Source organism: Pyxicephalus adspersus, chromosome 4 (assembly GCF_032062135.1).
Source record: "Pyxicephalus adspersus chromosome 4, UCB_Pads_2.0, whole genome shotgun sequence".
Lineage (NCBI taxonomy): Eukaryota > Metazoa > Chordata > Amphibia > Anura > Pyxicephalidae > Pyxicephalus > Pyxicephalus adspersus.
The window spans coordinates 98233187-98251043 of NC_092861.1; the positions used below are offsets into that span (position 1 = coordinate 98233187).

General features: G+C 38.9%; 1 protein-coding gene across 23 annotated transcripts in view; it reads left to right on the plus strand.

Annotated features, from left to right (window-relative positions):
* AFDN (afadin, adherens junction formation factor) overlaps positions 1 to 17857 on the plus strand; it is a 182754-nt gene that overhangs the window by 137865 nt on the left and 27032 nt on the right. For all 23 annotated transcript variants that reach the window (XM_072409093.1, XM_072409096.1, XM_072409114.1 and 20 more), the window contains 7 exons: positions 935 to 1000; positions 3173 to 3246; positions 3852 to 3970; positions 8970 to 9158; positions 9879 to 9970; positions 12140 to 12328; positions 14270 to 15319. In XM_072409093.1, the coding sequence (XP_072265194.1) occupies positions 935 to 1000; positions 3173 to 3246; positions 3852 to 3970; positions 8970 to 9158; positions 9879 to 9970; positions 12140 to 12328; positions 14270 to 15319 (1779 nt within the window). The remainder of the gene's footprint in view (positions 1 to 934; positions 1001 to 3172; positions 3247 to 3851; positions 3971 to 8969; positions 9159 to 9878; positions 9971 to 12139; positions 12329 to 14269; positions 15320 to 17857) is intronic.

A 17857-nucleotide genomic window follows, 5' to 3' on the forward strand; every position in this document is an offset into this window, starting at 1 on the left:
TGGGAGCCCCCGAATCCTAATGTTCACCCGGCGTGCCCTGATATCCATATCCCCTTTTTTGTAATGTAAGGCCTGGATTTCTGACTTCAAGGCATCTATATCCTCTTCCTGCCCCTCTAAAACAGTGGTGGTATCATGCAGCCTCCTATCTAACTGTATGGTACGGTGGTACAGTTCCCTAATATCTTGGGAAAAGTAGGCTACTAATGTCTTGAACTGTGATTCCAATGCTGCATGCAGCATGAAATCTTTTTTGCTCAATAGATCAGGTGCAGCTTGGCTGTCATCCTGAACACGCGCAGTAGGCGTAGGTATGGCTGGAGAGCTGTGATCCGAAGGCCACACTGTCGGCTGCACTGCTGGGCGCCATCTAGGAGGACACGCTGCAAAGCTGCCACTCTCTCCTGCCAGGAAGCGCCCTTCTTTTGGTGCTGGGAGTGGACGCCCATCACCTATCTTGAAGTTTTTAAAAGTTAGGCTGCTGCTATAAGTGTTTCCTGTGCACCCTGAAATTTCAAGACATTATGACATTATGACATACAATAGTATGACATACTATTATGACATACAGGAGATTTGGAGGTTTATACACAGGGAGTTGTAACGCTGCAGAATGTGACCTGCAGTTACACACAGCTATCAGACTGCACCGATGATGTCATTACACATGCCCACCCAGGTGGATACATTTCAATGTTTTTTTTTTTTTTAAAGAAGACTTAGTGCTCTTCTCTCTCTGCCTGCTTGATTGCTGATAAGAGCCAGGTGGGGGGGGGGGCAGGGCAGCCAGGTGGCCCGCCCACCAAAAGTGGGCTGGGGAGAACAATGTAGCCTCTCATACAAAGTCCAAGAAGGTTTAAATGTCCTGAAGAACATGTCCTGTGTACATAGGACAAAAAGGAAACTAGCTTTACCTGTATTTGTTTTTGTATAGGGCGCTGGACAAGATAAACTTGGCATCTACATAAAATCAGTTGTCAAAGGAGGAGCAGCAGAAGTGGTATGTATATACCTATATGTACAAAGCTTGAAGTAAAAAATTATTAACTAATGTGAACAATATTTTGGCGATATTACTTATGGTTTTTAACCCCCCTAGCGTTCTAATTCTGTCAGTTTTTTTATGCAAAAAAGTGATCCTATTTTTTTTGCATAGAAATTTTTGTTTATATTGTGGGCCTGTAGTTCATAGGATTAACTCCTGGGTATGATAATTATATTTATTTAATATATTATATTTATAAATTATATTATAATACATAATTATAAATAATATTTTTTTAAAATAATGAAATAGACAACAATGTAATCTTAAAATAAAATATAAAATTAAAAATGTACTTTTTTTTCATGTTGTGTGGTGTTTTTTCCACTGTAAAAACCATTTATAAACAGATTACATTGTAATCTGCTTTTAAATTTCCCTCCCAGACACACCCCCCAATACATCACCAGATGACTCATCCTCAGGGGTGATGCGAGTGGGGATTTCCCGTCTGTCTCACACGGAGGCTGGAGCTGCTCTGCATCTCCAGAGAGATGCAAAGCACAATGCAGGACTTCTGCATTGTGCTTCACATCTCGCTGCTGATGCGAGCAGCGGCGTGGCCGGGACCCGGGTGGTATTTAAAAGAAGATTACTCAGTAATCTGCTTTTAAATTTTCCGCCCGGCCACGCCCTCGACGGACCGGCTTCACGGGGGGACCATCCAATCGCCGCTGGAGAGCGGGGCAAAGGTAAGGGGGGCTCTCAAAGTAACCCCAAGTGTGACTCGGGGTTACCGCTTTTTGCATGTAAAAGCCACCACAAATCACACTCGGGATTACCGCTAGGGAGGTTAATCTAACCAAGCGAAAGGGTCAAGTTATGTGTTGGGTTGTTTTTTTTGTTATTCTACTACTGACAAAAAAAAAAGGGTATTGAAACCAAATCTGTCTGTTTAGTATATTTGGCATTATTTGTCACTATATAAGCAGATCAAAACTCAAATACCGTTATCCCATTTAGTCTTCCAAGGTTTTTTAGATCTGCAATTGTTTAATCTATTGTAAACCTGGTTTGAACATCCTCGACCCATCTCCTGGTAAAGGGGGGAAAAAAAGCTCTCATTCTTTCCCCCTGCAGTTCTCCTGTGTGTAATGCTGTAACATACACCTATAATTGGGTCTGTAAGTGGCAATGCTGTAACACATTTTATAGCATGGTTCGCCCCTGTTAACATCAGAAAACCAGAGCAATATTACGCAGCCAATGCTGGAGGAAGTGAATGTAGACAATTGGCAGAAATAAAGCTTGAGAAGCTGAGCAGCATGATGAAAAAAAAGATATTTATAATTACAGGTAGTCCCTAAGTTAAGGACATCTGACATACGGACGCCTCCTAGATACGAACGGGGCTTCCCTGCTCGCTTGTGTGCAGGACAGAGGCTTGATGAAGTGGAGGAGGCACAGTTCGTTGCCTACCCACACACCCTCGCCCCGCAGCTACCACTACTGACTCGTCCGAGGGGGGCAGGATACTGCCAGCCCAGCACACCCCCGCCCCACAGCTACTGCTCCTGACTGGACAGAGGCAGGATGAAGCAGAGAGGGGGGGAGGGTTTATTACCCACCCACCACACAGCCTTGCAGTGAGGGTGACTGGTGGGCAGGTGGTTAACTGCCCCTCTCCACCCCCATTCATTCTCAATAGGAAGCTACTAATAATGTGCGTACATAGCAGGAAGTTGTCTTTCGTCAGCACAGTACACCAGACGTGCTGACGAGTGGTGCCTTCCTGCTGTGATAGTGTGTACTGTACAGAGCTTATGCAGAAGAAATCATCTTCACCCTCTTTATCCTATTCATCCTCTTCATCAACTCCATCAAGTTCTACCTACATTGTTTAAGGCTGTACTGTTTTTGAAATGTTTAAGCATTTACTGTGCATGCACAGAAAGATAAAGATAAATATTTTGGGACAAACATCTGCCCTAATTACGTTTTATAAAAAATGTGTATCTGTTCCAACTTGCTTAAGCAAACTGTATCCAGGAATGTGTGTTGCCAGTGTTGAAAACTATTTTAGGGTTTACATACACTTTAGAAAGTTAAAAATAAATTCAAACACATTTTGCATTGTTCACTAATGTTTTCTAAAACTTTGGTCTTCATGTATTTTATAAAATTTAGGATGGCCGTCTTGCAGCAGGTGACCAGCTCCTCAGTGTAGATGGAAGAAGTTTGGTGGGGCTGTCCCAAGAAAGGTACACTGTTGGTAGTAGGTAGTCTTTATCAATGTTGAGTAGAATGATCACTTCCCATATAGTATTGACCATAGTGTCCTTGATGGTCTGGGCTTACAGGAAGTGGATTAAATGACAGTCATTCAATCAGGAGGAGGAAAAGAAATGATTCAGGAGGTCAGGGATGAATGAGTTATCATAGATGTTTCCTAAAACATTCTCAGGCATTCTAACAAAACCAATCACATTATTTTTAACTATATCTAGTTTTCTATATATGGATGGCAGTAAACACCATGTAATAATTCGTACTGAAATAAATATGGACAGATAAAAATTAGATATATAATTTTGTTATGAACAACTGTTCAAGTTGAAGTCAAGCTGGTATTTCCTTCAAATATGTAATAAATCTTACCTGCTTCTGATCTTTGCAAACAGTGAAGAGGAACAACATTTTGCAGCTTTTTGATGCAGAAGTAAGAAGGTTAAAGTTTTGTAATGATCTTATTGCAGTCTCTTTGCTGTTTCTGCTTTGGAATTGGAATAACACTAAAATATAGGGACAAAAATGAGACACAGATTGCAATCAGTGCTTTTTATTTTTATACATTTTTTTTCTACAGGGCTGCTGAACTGATGACAAGAACAGGTTCAGTTGTGACGCTTGAGGTAGCAAAACAAGGAGCAATATACCATGGCTTGGCTACACTACTAAATCAGCCATCTCCTTTAATGCAAAGAGGTATAAAACAGTCTACATTCACAGTGTTTTTATATCAAGTTTTTAGATTTCATAAGAAAATTCACCTTTCATTGAAAGTTTCCAATATACAGTTAGGTCCATAGATATTTCGACAGACGACTTTTTTTTTTTATTTTGGTTCTGTAAATTACCGCAATTATTTTAAATGAAACAACTCAGATGTAGTTGAACTGCAGATTTTCAACTTTAATTCAGTGGGTTGAACAAAAAAGATTGCATAAAAATGTGAGGAACTACAGCCTTTTTTTTTAACACAATCACTTCATTTTAGGGGCTCAAAAGTAATTGGACAAATTAAAAAGCTAAAAAAAAGTGTTCATTTCTAATTCTTAGTTGAAAACCCTTTGCTGGCAATGACAGCCTGTAGTCTTGAACTCATGGACATCACCAGATGCTGGGTTTCCTCCTTTTTAATGATCTGCCAGGTCTTTACTGCAGCAGTTTTCAGTTGCTGTTTGTTTGTGGGCCCTTCTGTCCGAAGATTAGTTTTCAACAAGTGAAATGCATGCTCATTTGGGTTCAGATCAGGTGACTGACTTGGCCATTTAGGAATATTCTACTTCTTTGCTTTAATAAACTCCTGGATTGCTTTGGCTGCATTTTCCATCTGTATTATGAAATGCCTCCCAATCAATTTCTGCATTTAGCTGGCTTTGAGCAGACAGTATGTCTCTGAACACCTCAAAATTCATTCAGCTGTATCTGTCCTGTGTCACATCGATAAACACTAGTGTCCCAGGGCCACTGGCAGCCATGCACGCCCAAGCCATCACACTGCCTCCGCCATGTTTTACAGATGATGTGGTATGCTTTGGATAATGAGCTGTTCCACGCCTTCTCCATACTTTTTTCTTGCCATCACTCTGGTAAAGGTTGATCTTGGTTTCATCAAGAATGTTTTTCCAAAACTGTGCTGGCTTTTTTAGATGTTTTTGAACAAAGTCCAATCTAGCCTTTCTTTTCTTGAGGCTTATGAGTGGCTTGCACCTTGCAGTGCACCCTCTGTATTTATTTTCATGCAGTTTTCTCTTCATGGAAGACTTAGATATCGATACACCTAGTTCCTGGAGAGTGTTGTTCACTTGGTTGGCTGTTGTGAGGGGGGTTTCTCTTCACCATGGAAATGATTTCTGCAATCATTATTATTTTTTATTATTAAACAGGATTTATATAGCGCCAACATATTACGCAGCGCTGTACATTAAATAGGGATTGCAAATGACAGACTAATACAGACAGTGATACAGGAGGAGAGAACCCTGCCCCGAAGAGCTTACAATCTAGTAGGTGGGGGAATTTCACACAAAATAGGATGGGAGATATGTAGTGGTGGGAAGTAGTGGTGGTTTCAAAAGACAGAAGAAGACGGGTAGGCAAGTTTGAAAAAATGGGTTTTGAGCGCTCTTTTAAATGAGCAGAAAGTAGGAGCAAGCCGAATAGGGTGAGGAGATTCCAGAGAGTCGGGGCAGCTCTAGAGAAGTCTTGTATCCGTGCGTGTGATGAGGTTATGAGTGAGGAAGTCATTAGTAGGTCATTGGAGGAGCGGAGAGAGCCGCAAGGGGAGTATTTTTTTACCAAGTCGGAAATGTAAGTGGGACAATACCTGTGTAGGGATTTGAAGGCAAAGCACAGGAGCTTAAATTTGATTCTAAGGTGAAATGGAAGCCAATGGAGAGAACTACAAAGAGATGCAGCGGAAGAGGAGCGGAGGGAAGGATGGATGAGTCTGGCTGCAGCATTCATGATAGATTGTAGAGGAGAGAGTCGGGTTAGTGGAATACCAGCGAGAAGGATGTTACAGTAGTCCAGACGGGAGATAAGAGCATGTACAAGGAGTTTGGTGGTCTCGGGACAGGTAGGGGCGGATTTTGGAGATATTGCTTCCATGGACGTCCAGATCTTTTGACGTTGCTGAGTTCACCAGTGCTTTGTTTCTTTCTCATGATATACCAAACTGTAGATTTTTGCGACTCTTAATATTGTAGCAATTTCTCGGATAGGTTTTTTCTGTTTTTGCAGCTTAAGGATGGCCTGCATGGAGAGCTCCTTTGACGGCATGTTGTCTGTTCACAGCAAAATCTTCCACATACAAGCAACCCAACTCAAACCAACTCCAGGCCTTATCTGCTTAATTGATAATGCCCACACCAGCCCATGAAATAGCCTTTGAGTCAATTGTCCAATTACTTCTGAGCCCCTGAAATGAAGTGATTTTGTAAAAAAAAAGGTTTAATTCCTCACTTTTTTATGCAATTTTTTTGTTCAACCCACTGAATTAAAGCTGAAAGTCCACAGTTCAACTGCATCTGAGTTGTTTCATTTAAAAATTAATTGTAATGTACAAAACCAAAATTAGAACAAAGTTGTCTCTGTCCAAATATTTATGGACCTAACTGTATATTTATGCTAATAATACCGAATATTATAAGCGCTTTGACCTTGTTTAAAATAACGTTAACGTGATCAGAGGATTCGCTCCCAGAATTGAATGTTTGGCGTCGGTTACAGTTGACCCATTTTCTAAGATCTATTCCACCACCCGTTCAATTTGCTTGCACAAATTCAACTATTGAGTCGATCTGTACTGCTACGGGTCCAATGAGGGGGACTTCATCTTTTGCGTACCAGCTTCTTTTGGAGGAGTTGCCCCCCTCAGCTATACCATTTCTAACTAAATGGGAAAGGGATTTAAATATCACGTTTTCTCCTGAGCAATGGGAACAACTTTTGTATCAGGGACATAAGGCAGCGCTTAGCAACGCATACCAGGAACTTAATTATAAACTACTCACCCGTTGGTACAGAGTACCAGCTTTCTGGCAAAGATTTACTACTATGTAGATAACTACTGCTGGAAGTGTAGGATGGAAATGGGTACTCTTTTACATGTATTTTGGTACTGCCCTGTATTGCAACCTTTCTGGTCCCAGGTAGCTGATGTCATACTAGAAATAATGAATGTAAACATCAGAAACAGACCGGAACTGGTGCTTTTGCACCTGTCCCATATGTCAACGGAAAAAGATCATAACTCTCTATTGAAACATTTGCTCAATGCAGCGAAAACCTGTATTCCAGTGTTGTGGAAACAGACTTCCCCTCCCACAATAGGCCAATGGTATAGGAGAATTAAGATCATGGCAATGGAGGATCTGATCTATATGTACAGAGGTAAGTGTGGATGATATCTAATGGAATTTAAAGTTTGTTTGTGGTCACAGAGGTTATTGTTTGCACAGTATCTCATGCCATTCCCTCCCCCTGTACCTTCTGTTTTAGTTTTGCAGTTCCATGTATGTTTCATTCATGTGGGATTGATTTTCTTTTCTTGGAGTGTGTGTGTGTGTGTGTGTGTGTGTGTGTATGGTTTTTCAGTATCCAGTCATTATTTTACAGATGTGTATGTATCATTTGTATGTTATATGTTGAATGGTTTTTCTATTCATATGAAAATGCTGTATTTTTCTACTGATTTGGATGCTGAGTTTAGAAAAACAAATAAGGTTAAAGAACACCTGCAATAAATGAGACATGGAGCACTTTCTTCCTAATGCAGGCTGTTACAGTACATTGATTGTCTGTGTATATATATTGTGATTTCCCAATATTTGTGTATGAACCTTCATGTATGGAATATAGTATTAATATATATTATATACATAATATATATGTGCATGGATATGGTTATATTTATGTAGATATTTGTATTAAACAAGGCCCAATGTGGTATTCTTCATAGTAAAACATTGTCTCTGGTTCCAGAGACTCCTAACCCAGACTACACAAAGGACCTTGACTTCTGTCCAATTTAGCATCAAACCCTTCTCTCTTCAGGAGTTGCCCCCTTCCACATACCGTTTATGGTCTTGATTACCCACATACAGCCATTGTCCACATACAGTTTCATAGTCTTGATTAATAAATGATGGGTTAGTGCTTATCAGCTTGTAGAGAGATCGGAGCTCATACCCGCAGAGTCGGTAAAGATGGAGAGGTGGTGAACAATCAGGTGGCATGTTGTCTCTGGGTGCCACTGTTGGGGAAGATAGTTCAGATGAAAAAGTGTGATATCCGAGAGGTAGGATTTTGGCTAGGGGTAGGGGAGTAGGTACATGACTGTTGACCACCATTTATAACGTGGCAATAACAGAATTTATTACAAAGTACAAATCCTCCAGAATTCAGTGAAGTTCAACATGAATAATCTGCATGTTTTTTGAAAAATGTTACAAAATCAGCAGGTGACATAATGTAAGTTCTCCCACTGCTACTAGCCAAATGTTACCTAAGGCCTTATTTTATGGTTCGGCTACATACACACTTCAGATGATTCTCGTCCGATAATTGGCTTGAGAGCTGATAACTGATGATAATCTGGCGTGTGCACAGTGCTCAACATCCATCCTCTGATTCACCTTCCCGGCAGATCCACGAAAGCCGGACGAGGAACGATTGTAATTAAAGTGAAGGCGCTCCGTTGTTCTCCCTTCTCTATACAGCAGAACGGTGCTGTATGTACAGCACACGGTCATGCATTGTGCAGTTGTTTGTCGTTGGAAAGGATTGTACGTGTGTACTTGCCCTTACAGAATGTTTAGATCTTTACTACATAAAACCTCAGGAATTGTACAAAGCCAGAACAATGAATATAAGGGGTGCTAAAAGCTTGCATGTCTAATAACTTGAATTTCACAATAAAAGCTAGAAACAATCTCCAATTGTTGGGGGGGAGGGGGGTTAAGTTTAGTTTAGTATACTCTATTGAAAACTTCCATAAAAGGATAAAAAAAACCACTTGTTTTTGGCATTGTTCAAGATGCAAAACTGTCTATCTACAATTTCGTAAGTTTATAGTTAAATGTGTTGGTTCAGTATATGTTCAATGTATAAACGATGGCTTTGGGGCAATAAACTACTAGAGACAATTTATTTCTTCAAGCACTTAAATTATTTGATTTTTTTTAAAATCTCACTTTAGATCGTCGTGGCTCAGGGAAACCTCGACCAAAGAGTGAAGGGTTTGAGCTTTATAATAACACTGCTCAGAATGGGTCTCCAGAAAGCCCCCAAATGCCTTGGCCAGAATACTCAGAACCAAAGAAATTACCTGGGGATGATCGGCTAATGAAGAATCGTGCTGACCATCGTTCCAGTCCCAATGTAGCAAGTAAGATTTAATAGGCACTACTTACTAACCAGGTTATCCTATTAGACTTTTTTTTTGCAATTTATTAAGATTATCAAAATCTGTATTGGCTAACATCCAACAAGGTGTAAACAAGTTATAATTTGTCTCCCAGTTAAACGGTTCCAATTCCATTTTTTAGGCTTCATAAAAAATGAACAAAATGAAAAAAGCTGCTTTGTAGTTCTCATATTTGTAAACAGAAGAAAGGCCAAATGGCTTACCTGGACCAACACAATATACCTATAAATACCCAACTTCAAAGGAACTGCACAACCACTTTGTAAGGTGCAGGAAATACATTGGCCACTACAATGAATTTGGCTGTTGAGCTGTTAAAATAGCATATTAACCACTGACTAGACATGCATTGTCTAAAGGAATCGCTGTGGAGAACTGTAAAGCAGGAAGTAAATCCTGCATTGGGGAACTGCAAAGTGGAAAGCAAATCTTGCTATGTCATGAGCAGATATGACTGACCCATTTTCATAAACATTGAAAAAGTATGCATAATTATAACATAAGATACATTGATGAGAAACTCAAGAACATGAAACTGCTTCTTGTTTTTATTGGTAAAAAGCAATGATTGTTTAATGCAATGTAGTGAAGAAAAAACTTGAAATTTTTTGGGATTCACCTACTTAAGAAGTTTATTCTGAAAATCACCTTGTCACCTGTTTTGCATATTATTTCATTTAGATCAACCTCAGAGTCCAGGTGGAAAAGCTGCATATGCTAGTAGCTCAACAGTCAAGATAACATCAGTCTCTACAGGAAACTTGTGTGCTGAGGTTAGTGTATATGTTATGTCTTTTACATATGTTTACAATTTGTTAAGGAATTTTGTATGTTGGAATTCACTAATTTAGATAATCTTTAATAGTGTCAGAGTTTTTAGGCAGACATGGTTTGTCTTCAGGCTCTCTAAATAAAACTCATTACAGCTATGAGGAATCAAAGAAGGGTTGGGAAAGTGACCCTCAGACAGTTGTATCTGTAACTATTTTTAACCCCCCTAGCATTCTAATTTTGTCAGTTTTTTGATGCAAAAAGTGATAAAAACATTTTTGCATAGAAATTTGTTGTTTATATTGTGGGCCTGTAAGATATCCTGTTTTAGGATTAACTTGGTTTGATAATTATATTTATTTATTATATTATAATCATAAATTATAATATAATAAAATATAAATAATTATTATAAAAACAATGAAATGACGACAACAATGTAGTTTATCAATACAAATGTATCAAAAAATGTTCACTGAAATTTGTCCAAACAAGGGTGCAATATTATTGATAAATAATAATATAAATTAAATGCAAATTTTAGAAAAAATATTTACATTTCTAGTAGACATCCCGGGTGTGGAAGATTTTAAAGCAGGGTGCTGCACAAAGTCCAACATCACAGTCAGGACAGTAGAACCTGGTTTCCTTTCTGACCTTCCTTACTCTGTCATCGGTCTTTGAGCAGCAAATCATGCACATACTTGTAGGTGCCGCCAGGAGATGTGTAGAAACTGTCAGTTGTGACACAATAACCCTGACCTAGCAATGGCTCTATGAGAGATAGCACTGAAAATGTTGCCAATCCATAATGGCTGTATCTGGGGTTGAACCGTGTCCGTTTTCCAGTGTACAGTACCATATTCCAGATGTAGCCAGATGAGGATTCGCACAGCATATACGCTTTCACGCCAAATCCTGCCCTCTTTGACAACAGTGTACTGCACCCAGCTGAGCATCCCCTTGTAAGCCAGTTAGACTTTCGTCAATACTGATGTCTCTGTCTGGCACATAGGTCTCCTGGAATTTTTTTAGAATCATTTGAGAAACTTCCCAAATTTTTTTCTGTTTTGGTGCAGGATAGGTAGTCACATAAAATTCTTTGTTTGCGAAGTGCAGGTACTTCATGATGAGGGAGAATCAGTATTCTGGCATGACTGTGCCAAAGAATAGAGTGGCAATCATTTTATTCCTGGACCAGTACCACTTTGCCCACAACTCCCTGCAGTCTCACTAAGCCCAAAAACAGCCAAATGTCATCCATGGTCACAGGTTCCCACTTTCTGCTTCTTGCAAACCTCAGGTATGGAGCACCTAACTGTTGTCCAGCGTACCTGCATAAAACAAAATAAAAAACTTTTCTTTCAGTGACATTTTATAGCAGTCATTCTCAACCTGGGTTCCTCTAAAGGTTGCTAGGGTTTGCATGAACTCTTGTTGATTTGATATCCTTTTCATTGATGCATGCCTAGTCCTAGGACCAACACTACTTGTCAGAGCCAGCTGAATGTTAGTAAGTTATTTTTTTAGTAGTCTATAAGGGTGGTGTTTCAGCTAACACAGTAAGGTTTAACTTTTTCCCCATTAGCTACCAGCATAAGAGGCTTTTCCATGAATGACCTCTAAATATTTGGTTTTTATTTGGGGTTTTTACCTGGAAGGTTCTTTTTATGAATCTGTTAGGTATTTTTATGTAACTCCCCTTTTTTTTTTCCTGGTTTCTCAGTTGCTTTGTGATCGGCACTGATGTGAATATTTCCATATTCTTACCTATAATATATTTACTTTTGCCAACCTCCGCAAATTATGCCTAATGTACTACCACTTCTAAAAGAAGTGCCTACCACTTCCTATTATTCTCCTTAACTATTTGGTTCTATCAATATACTTCATTTCCAGTGCATGTAACCCAACAGATAAAGAGCTAGCTCAGTGTTGGTCATCTTAAAAAATTAAGGGGCATCAGGAGCAACCCCTGACTAAAGGACCATACGTAGATTACAGTAAATGTATTACAGTAAAATCCTCTCTGGTTGGAAAAACAAAATCAAATTACACTTGTGTTGTGGAGATGGTACAAAATATGTACATTGAATATATTAAATGCTTTTTTAAAATTCTTTAACAAATCAGCATGTTTAACCTAAATTATTTAATTTTGTTTATTCCAGGAGCCACCAGCCCCAGCAAGACCTGAGGCATATCCCATTCCAACTCAAACATACACTAGAGAATATTTTACATTCCCAACCCCCAAATCTCAAGATCGGATGGCACCTTCACAAAGTCAGTGGCCAGACTATGAGGAGAAAGTTCCAGTCCAAATAGGAAGCCATTATTCTAGCAATACATCAGTCCAAGTAAGCAATTATCCGAAACTGAAGTGATAAATTAACTTTTCCATTAACCATGGAATTCCCTTTTTTAATCGCTATTCACTTTTTTAATTTACTATTTTACTGTTTCTACAATCTTTGTTTAAAAAAAAATAAAATAAATAAATATATTTATATATATATAGTTATTTAATCTGAAAAGACAGCACTGTAGTAGATCGTAGATCCTGACTACCTTGTGGCTGGCTGTCTGATTTTAACTTTGGACTGAGGGTTACATAAGGAATAAATTATTGCAATTATTTATTCAGTTCTGTGAGTTAATTGCAGCTTGAGCTGTTGAATCTACCCAAAAGAATCTTCCTTCCACACCTTCTAACCTTCATGGTTTGTTGTGTTGGAAGGAAAGAAACATTCTACTTGTGATGTTGTCAGCACTAGTCTCAGACTTGATCACTCAAGGGCTGATCAGTCATCTAAATTGTTAAAGTCTAAATCACCTGGCCTGGTGTCTTAAACTGAAGGTTTTCCTCTGCACAGCCTGTCACCCCATGTTGTAGAAACCATGTTACATTCCAAGAAAAAGGTCACCTATAAAAAGTTATAAGAAAACAGGGTTTGCTATTTCCTTTAAGAGTGTAGGCCCTGACGCTCAACACAATACAAGGGCAGGGGCAGCTTTGGGATGTTATTTGTGCAGGAGACTAGGTGATGGAAAATTTGTCCAGGAGGGTCTCAAGAGTTACCAACTTAGGAGGGTTGTTGATTCCTATTTGACCTTTGCAGAATTCAGGGTAGTGGTAAAGTTTTGGAGCCTCTGACCATGTCAAGGCCAAGCTGGTGTCTAGCCAGGTGATTGTGTCCTGGATAGCTAAGCTCATTACCTAGAGGAGAGTCTTAAGGCATATTCTACTAGTGGAATGCCTGCCTACTAGGCCGCCACCTGCAGAGTTTGTTGGGAGACACTTTAGACGATTTTTAGTTTGGTTATCTTTTTACACATTTATGACTCATTATGACATTTTACTTCCTGGACTACTGTCAATTTTGTTTTGTACCTTGCAAATTTGTGGGCTGAATGTTTAGTCATCTCACCCTTTTCTGGTTACTTATTTCCCATTAGTATGCTGACCTGAAAAGGGTAGGAATTGGTCTTTGCATGAAAACAATGTATTTTAACTCCATACAGAGATGTTTTAGGGAAGCCTGTCATATTCACAATTTCTTAGGTGTATGTGTGTTTTTACATAAATCAAGTGTCAGAAACAGAGAACACCTCAATTGATATAATAAATGTAAAAAGAAACTTTCTGGTGTCATGTGATCCATCTTTTTTTATTTACCCCCGTTTACCTGAAGTTTTGTGTAAACTTGATAGACATTTCGTTATTTTGGCAACTACAGTTTTAGACTTGAGCTTGTTTTGTGTGAGTGCTGATTGTACACACCACACTTACTAAGCACTTCAGTGTGGAGGGGGGGTCTTTTCTGATTGTTTTTAACTTGTGCCTACTTTATGTACAATAAACAGTTAGGAAGATTGGTTGAAAACTTTTTTTTTTTAATTTCATGTGTCTTTGCCATCTAACTTTAGTAGTTTTAATTAATCTGTTAATTAATTTTAACTTATGTTAAAATGTTTCAATAATAATAATTTGTGCATAAACATAATCTCCGGCGTTGGGTCTAACACATACCCCATAAAAGGATGAGAATTTTTAGCAACCACAGATAGCATAACAAAACATATGAAAAATAAGAAGCAACTATGATAGACCTGTCTAAATATGCTTGTAATACAATTGCCAAGCATAGAAGTAATGAAATGATTTGGGTTTAAATCAGGTATACACCGGTATGGTTTAATCTGAAAGAGCAAAAATAAAATAAAAAAAACAGATGCATCTATGCTTAAAATAAGTGTTTCCAAAAAAGCATTGCTAACACACTTTGTTTTATTAACAGAGAATTGCTCATTCCCAAGAGGAGTTGAGAGATGATCAGGGATTCCCATCAGATCGTGGTCGCCTTGAGCCTTTGTTACGAAAAGATATGGAGTATTTAGACAGGAAAGAAGATGGAAAAGATAGTTGGAAGAACCAAAGCTCTTCTGTGGAATCTAGTACATCTAGCCAAGAACACTTGAACAATTCTATGAAAACCTATTCTTCTGCATCATCATTAACTAAGTCAGGGCCTTGGCGCTGGAAAACACCAGTTGCATGTCAGCCAGCACCAATAGCTGTGTCTCAGCCTATAAGGACAGATCTACCGCCACCTCCTCCTCCAGTACATTATGCAGGAGAATGTGAAGGAATCCCTGTTGATTTACCACTTCCACCCCCACCATCACAAAGTCAGTTAGGACCACAGGTAAATGCTCAAGCAGCAGCAGTTGAAAGAAAAAAAAGAGAGGAACATCAAAGATGGTATGAGAAGGAAAAAGCACGCTTAGAAGAAGAAAGGGAAAGGAAAAGGCGTGAACAAGAAAGAAAACTTGGGCAAATTCGACCACAGGTTCCTGCTCCTTCACAGTCAATGTTGCCACAACCTCAGACACCAGCCCCACCCCCTAACATAGCACAACCAAGACCAGAAAAACCTGCCACTCTTCCCCGTCCTCAAGAAACAGTCATAAGGGAGCTGCAACCTCAGCAGCAGCCTCGCACAATAGAAAGAAGGGACCTTCAATACATTACTATCAGTAAAGAAGAGCTTTCTTCCAGCGACAGCCTTTCTCCAGACCCTTGGAAGAGAGATGCCAAGGAGAAATTAGAAAAACAGCAGCAAATGCACATAGTAAATATGCTAAGCAAGGAAATAAATGAACTACAAAACAAATCTGAACGAAATGCAGAAGAAAATGATCGACTTCGCAAATTAATGCTTGAGTGGCAGTTCCAAAAGAGACTTCAAGAGTCTAAACAAAAAGATGACGATGAGGAAGATGATGAAGAAGATGATGATGTAGATGTACTAATTATGCAGCGTCTGGAAGCAGAAAGAAAAGCAAGGGTAATATAAATAAATAAATATATATATATTCCTTCTGTGTTTGTGACACTGATGTAGAGTCAAGTGATTGACACAGACACCACATAGCGGCCACTACTCCCCAGTGATCTTAAAATTAAATTCCAAGGCAACATATTATTGTTTCGGTCAATAGAAAATGCCTAAAACGTCTTCTTTAGACCAGTCTTTCCTAAAATATGATTTAAGAAATCTGTAAAATGACAAAGCTTACGGTGAATATATATATACATTTTTAAGCACTGGATCTTCCCATTATTTGGTGCAGAATGAAACCTGTTCTCAAAGAAATTTTGGAACTACCAACACTGATCTCCCAAGAATAGTTAATGGGACTGTTCCAGAACCAGCATAAAGATTAGAAAGTCAGAAACCTGATCTCTATACTTGTTCCAGGTCCATATTTCATAGAAAGGTTTCTGCAGTGGAAGACTACATATTTTTTCCCATGACAGGCGTACAACTCTTGGGATAAGATATCTGCCACATAAATATTACATTGTTGTCATTAAGTTGCATTAAGAATAGTGTTCTACACAGCAGGACATAGTTATAGTGTATGTATTCGCAAATATGGCTACCACAATTTACAGAGATATTTGCAAACTCTACTCAAAAGCTAAGCTTTTTAAAACTTTCACACACTGATAAAGACGAAATCTGTAGAAAGTGTAGGTAGTTCCCCTTTAAGACGGATGTCACAGAAACTGATGTCCCCACTGAAAGATTTACCTTTTACCGGTAATTTTGTTAACAATTGTAAAATTTTACATTTCCCATCAATTTCAGGCTAAGTGACAAGTGTAAATGGCAATAAAAACTGACAGGAGTTCTCAGGTGCATCCTTGAAAAGAAAGTTCACTCAATAATTCATTTGATATGGTCTGCAAGGGACTTGCACCAGTTGTGCTCAAGCTGTGTTCTAAGTCATCCTATAAGTTGCTGGGAAGAGCTAGAAACAGTTGTAGCTTATGGAAACCAATAATTACTATATATACCCAAGTATAAGCCGACTTTTTCAGCACCCAAAATGTGGTGAAAAAATCACCCTCGGGTTATACTCTAGTCAGGAGCATCCTGCCAGCCGATTCCCGCTCTTGCCCCCGCTTACCTGATCCGCCGGCATCCTCCATCGTGCTTATCTTCATCATACCTCTGGCCGGCATTCTCTGCACCTGATGAGTCTCCGGGAGTTCCCATTGACATCTGTGCGGAGGTTCGGAGTGGGGTGGGAAATTCAAATTTATTTGTATTGCATTCAATACAAAATTACTGTATATTACTGTATATAAATCCAATACAGTGGATTTATATGTGTAAAAGCGGTACTTGTAGAAGTGAAGCTTGCCAGTTGTTGCAACATTTCCCACCCTCCGCTTATACTCGAGTCAAGCAATTTTTCTAAGGTAAAAATAGGTACGTTGGCTTATACTCAGTTATATGCGGTAGATATTGGTGTCTAGCAGTTATATTTAGAGTAACAAACTTGATTTATGTATGATTTCGCTGAATGACCATCCTCACAACTCTGGGAACTTTGCACTGATTGTAGAATGGGGAGCAAGACTGTGTTCACTACACAACTTTTTGCCCACAATCCTACTCTCTTTGACCTTAGTGTGGCAGAAGAAAAAAGTTACCGCATAAGCCTAGGCATTCTTAATCATGGCATCTGACTACAGTTAGCATTGTGGCTGTTAGATACTACAAAAAGTTATAGATTTTTCTAGGTAAAGTAGGCTAAGCTATGAGGGTCAGCAAGACAGGTTACTTATATAAAGAGCAAGCCGACTACTTCTATGCAGACATAAAAACCACCAGAGTACCAGAATACCAGAGTACGGAAACAAGGTTTTTAAATTTTTTATTTATAAGACTTACATGAAGTATTCTTTTTATTTATCTAAAAAAATACCAAAATCCTAATTCTCTTATTGATATAGTTTTGTATTTTGAGACTGGCTTACATTGGCAGTGGCTGACTGTTAGTGTGAGTAGAAGTGATGTGTGGATACAGCCATTTTAGGGCATCATTCTTCTGCTATGCAGTGTTTCCCTATTGTTCACTGCACAACATTCTGCATTCACCAAAACTTTAATGCACATCCAAAAGTTATCTTACATTTAAGAAAATCTTTTGTGAGTCCGATGAAGCCCCATTATAAACTGGCTAAAAATCTCTAAAATGTTTATCATAATTGTGTAATTCCAGTATTACTCTTTTTAGAACTATTGTACATCCAGCAAAACCTTTCTTTAGGATTATCTACTAAGTATACTTTGGCCATGTTGTTTTTGTCAGATTTTCAGAATTTTCAGAATTTCAGAGAGTTGGGGCAGCTCAAGAAAAGTCTTGGAGCCTTGTGTGTGATGAGGTTATGAGTGAGGAAGTCAGTTGTAGGTCATCGGACGAGCGTAGAGAGAGCGGCTGGGGAAGTATTTTTTTTACCAGGTCAGAAAGGAAAGTGGGACAAGAACTTTGGAGGGATTTGAAGGTAAAGCACAGGAGCTTGAATTTGA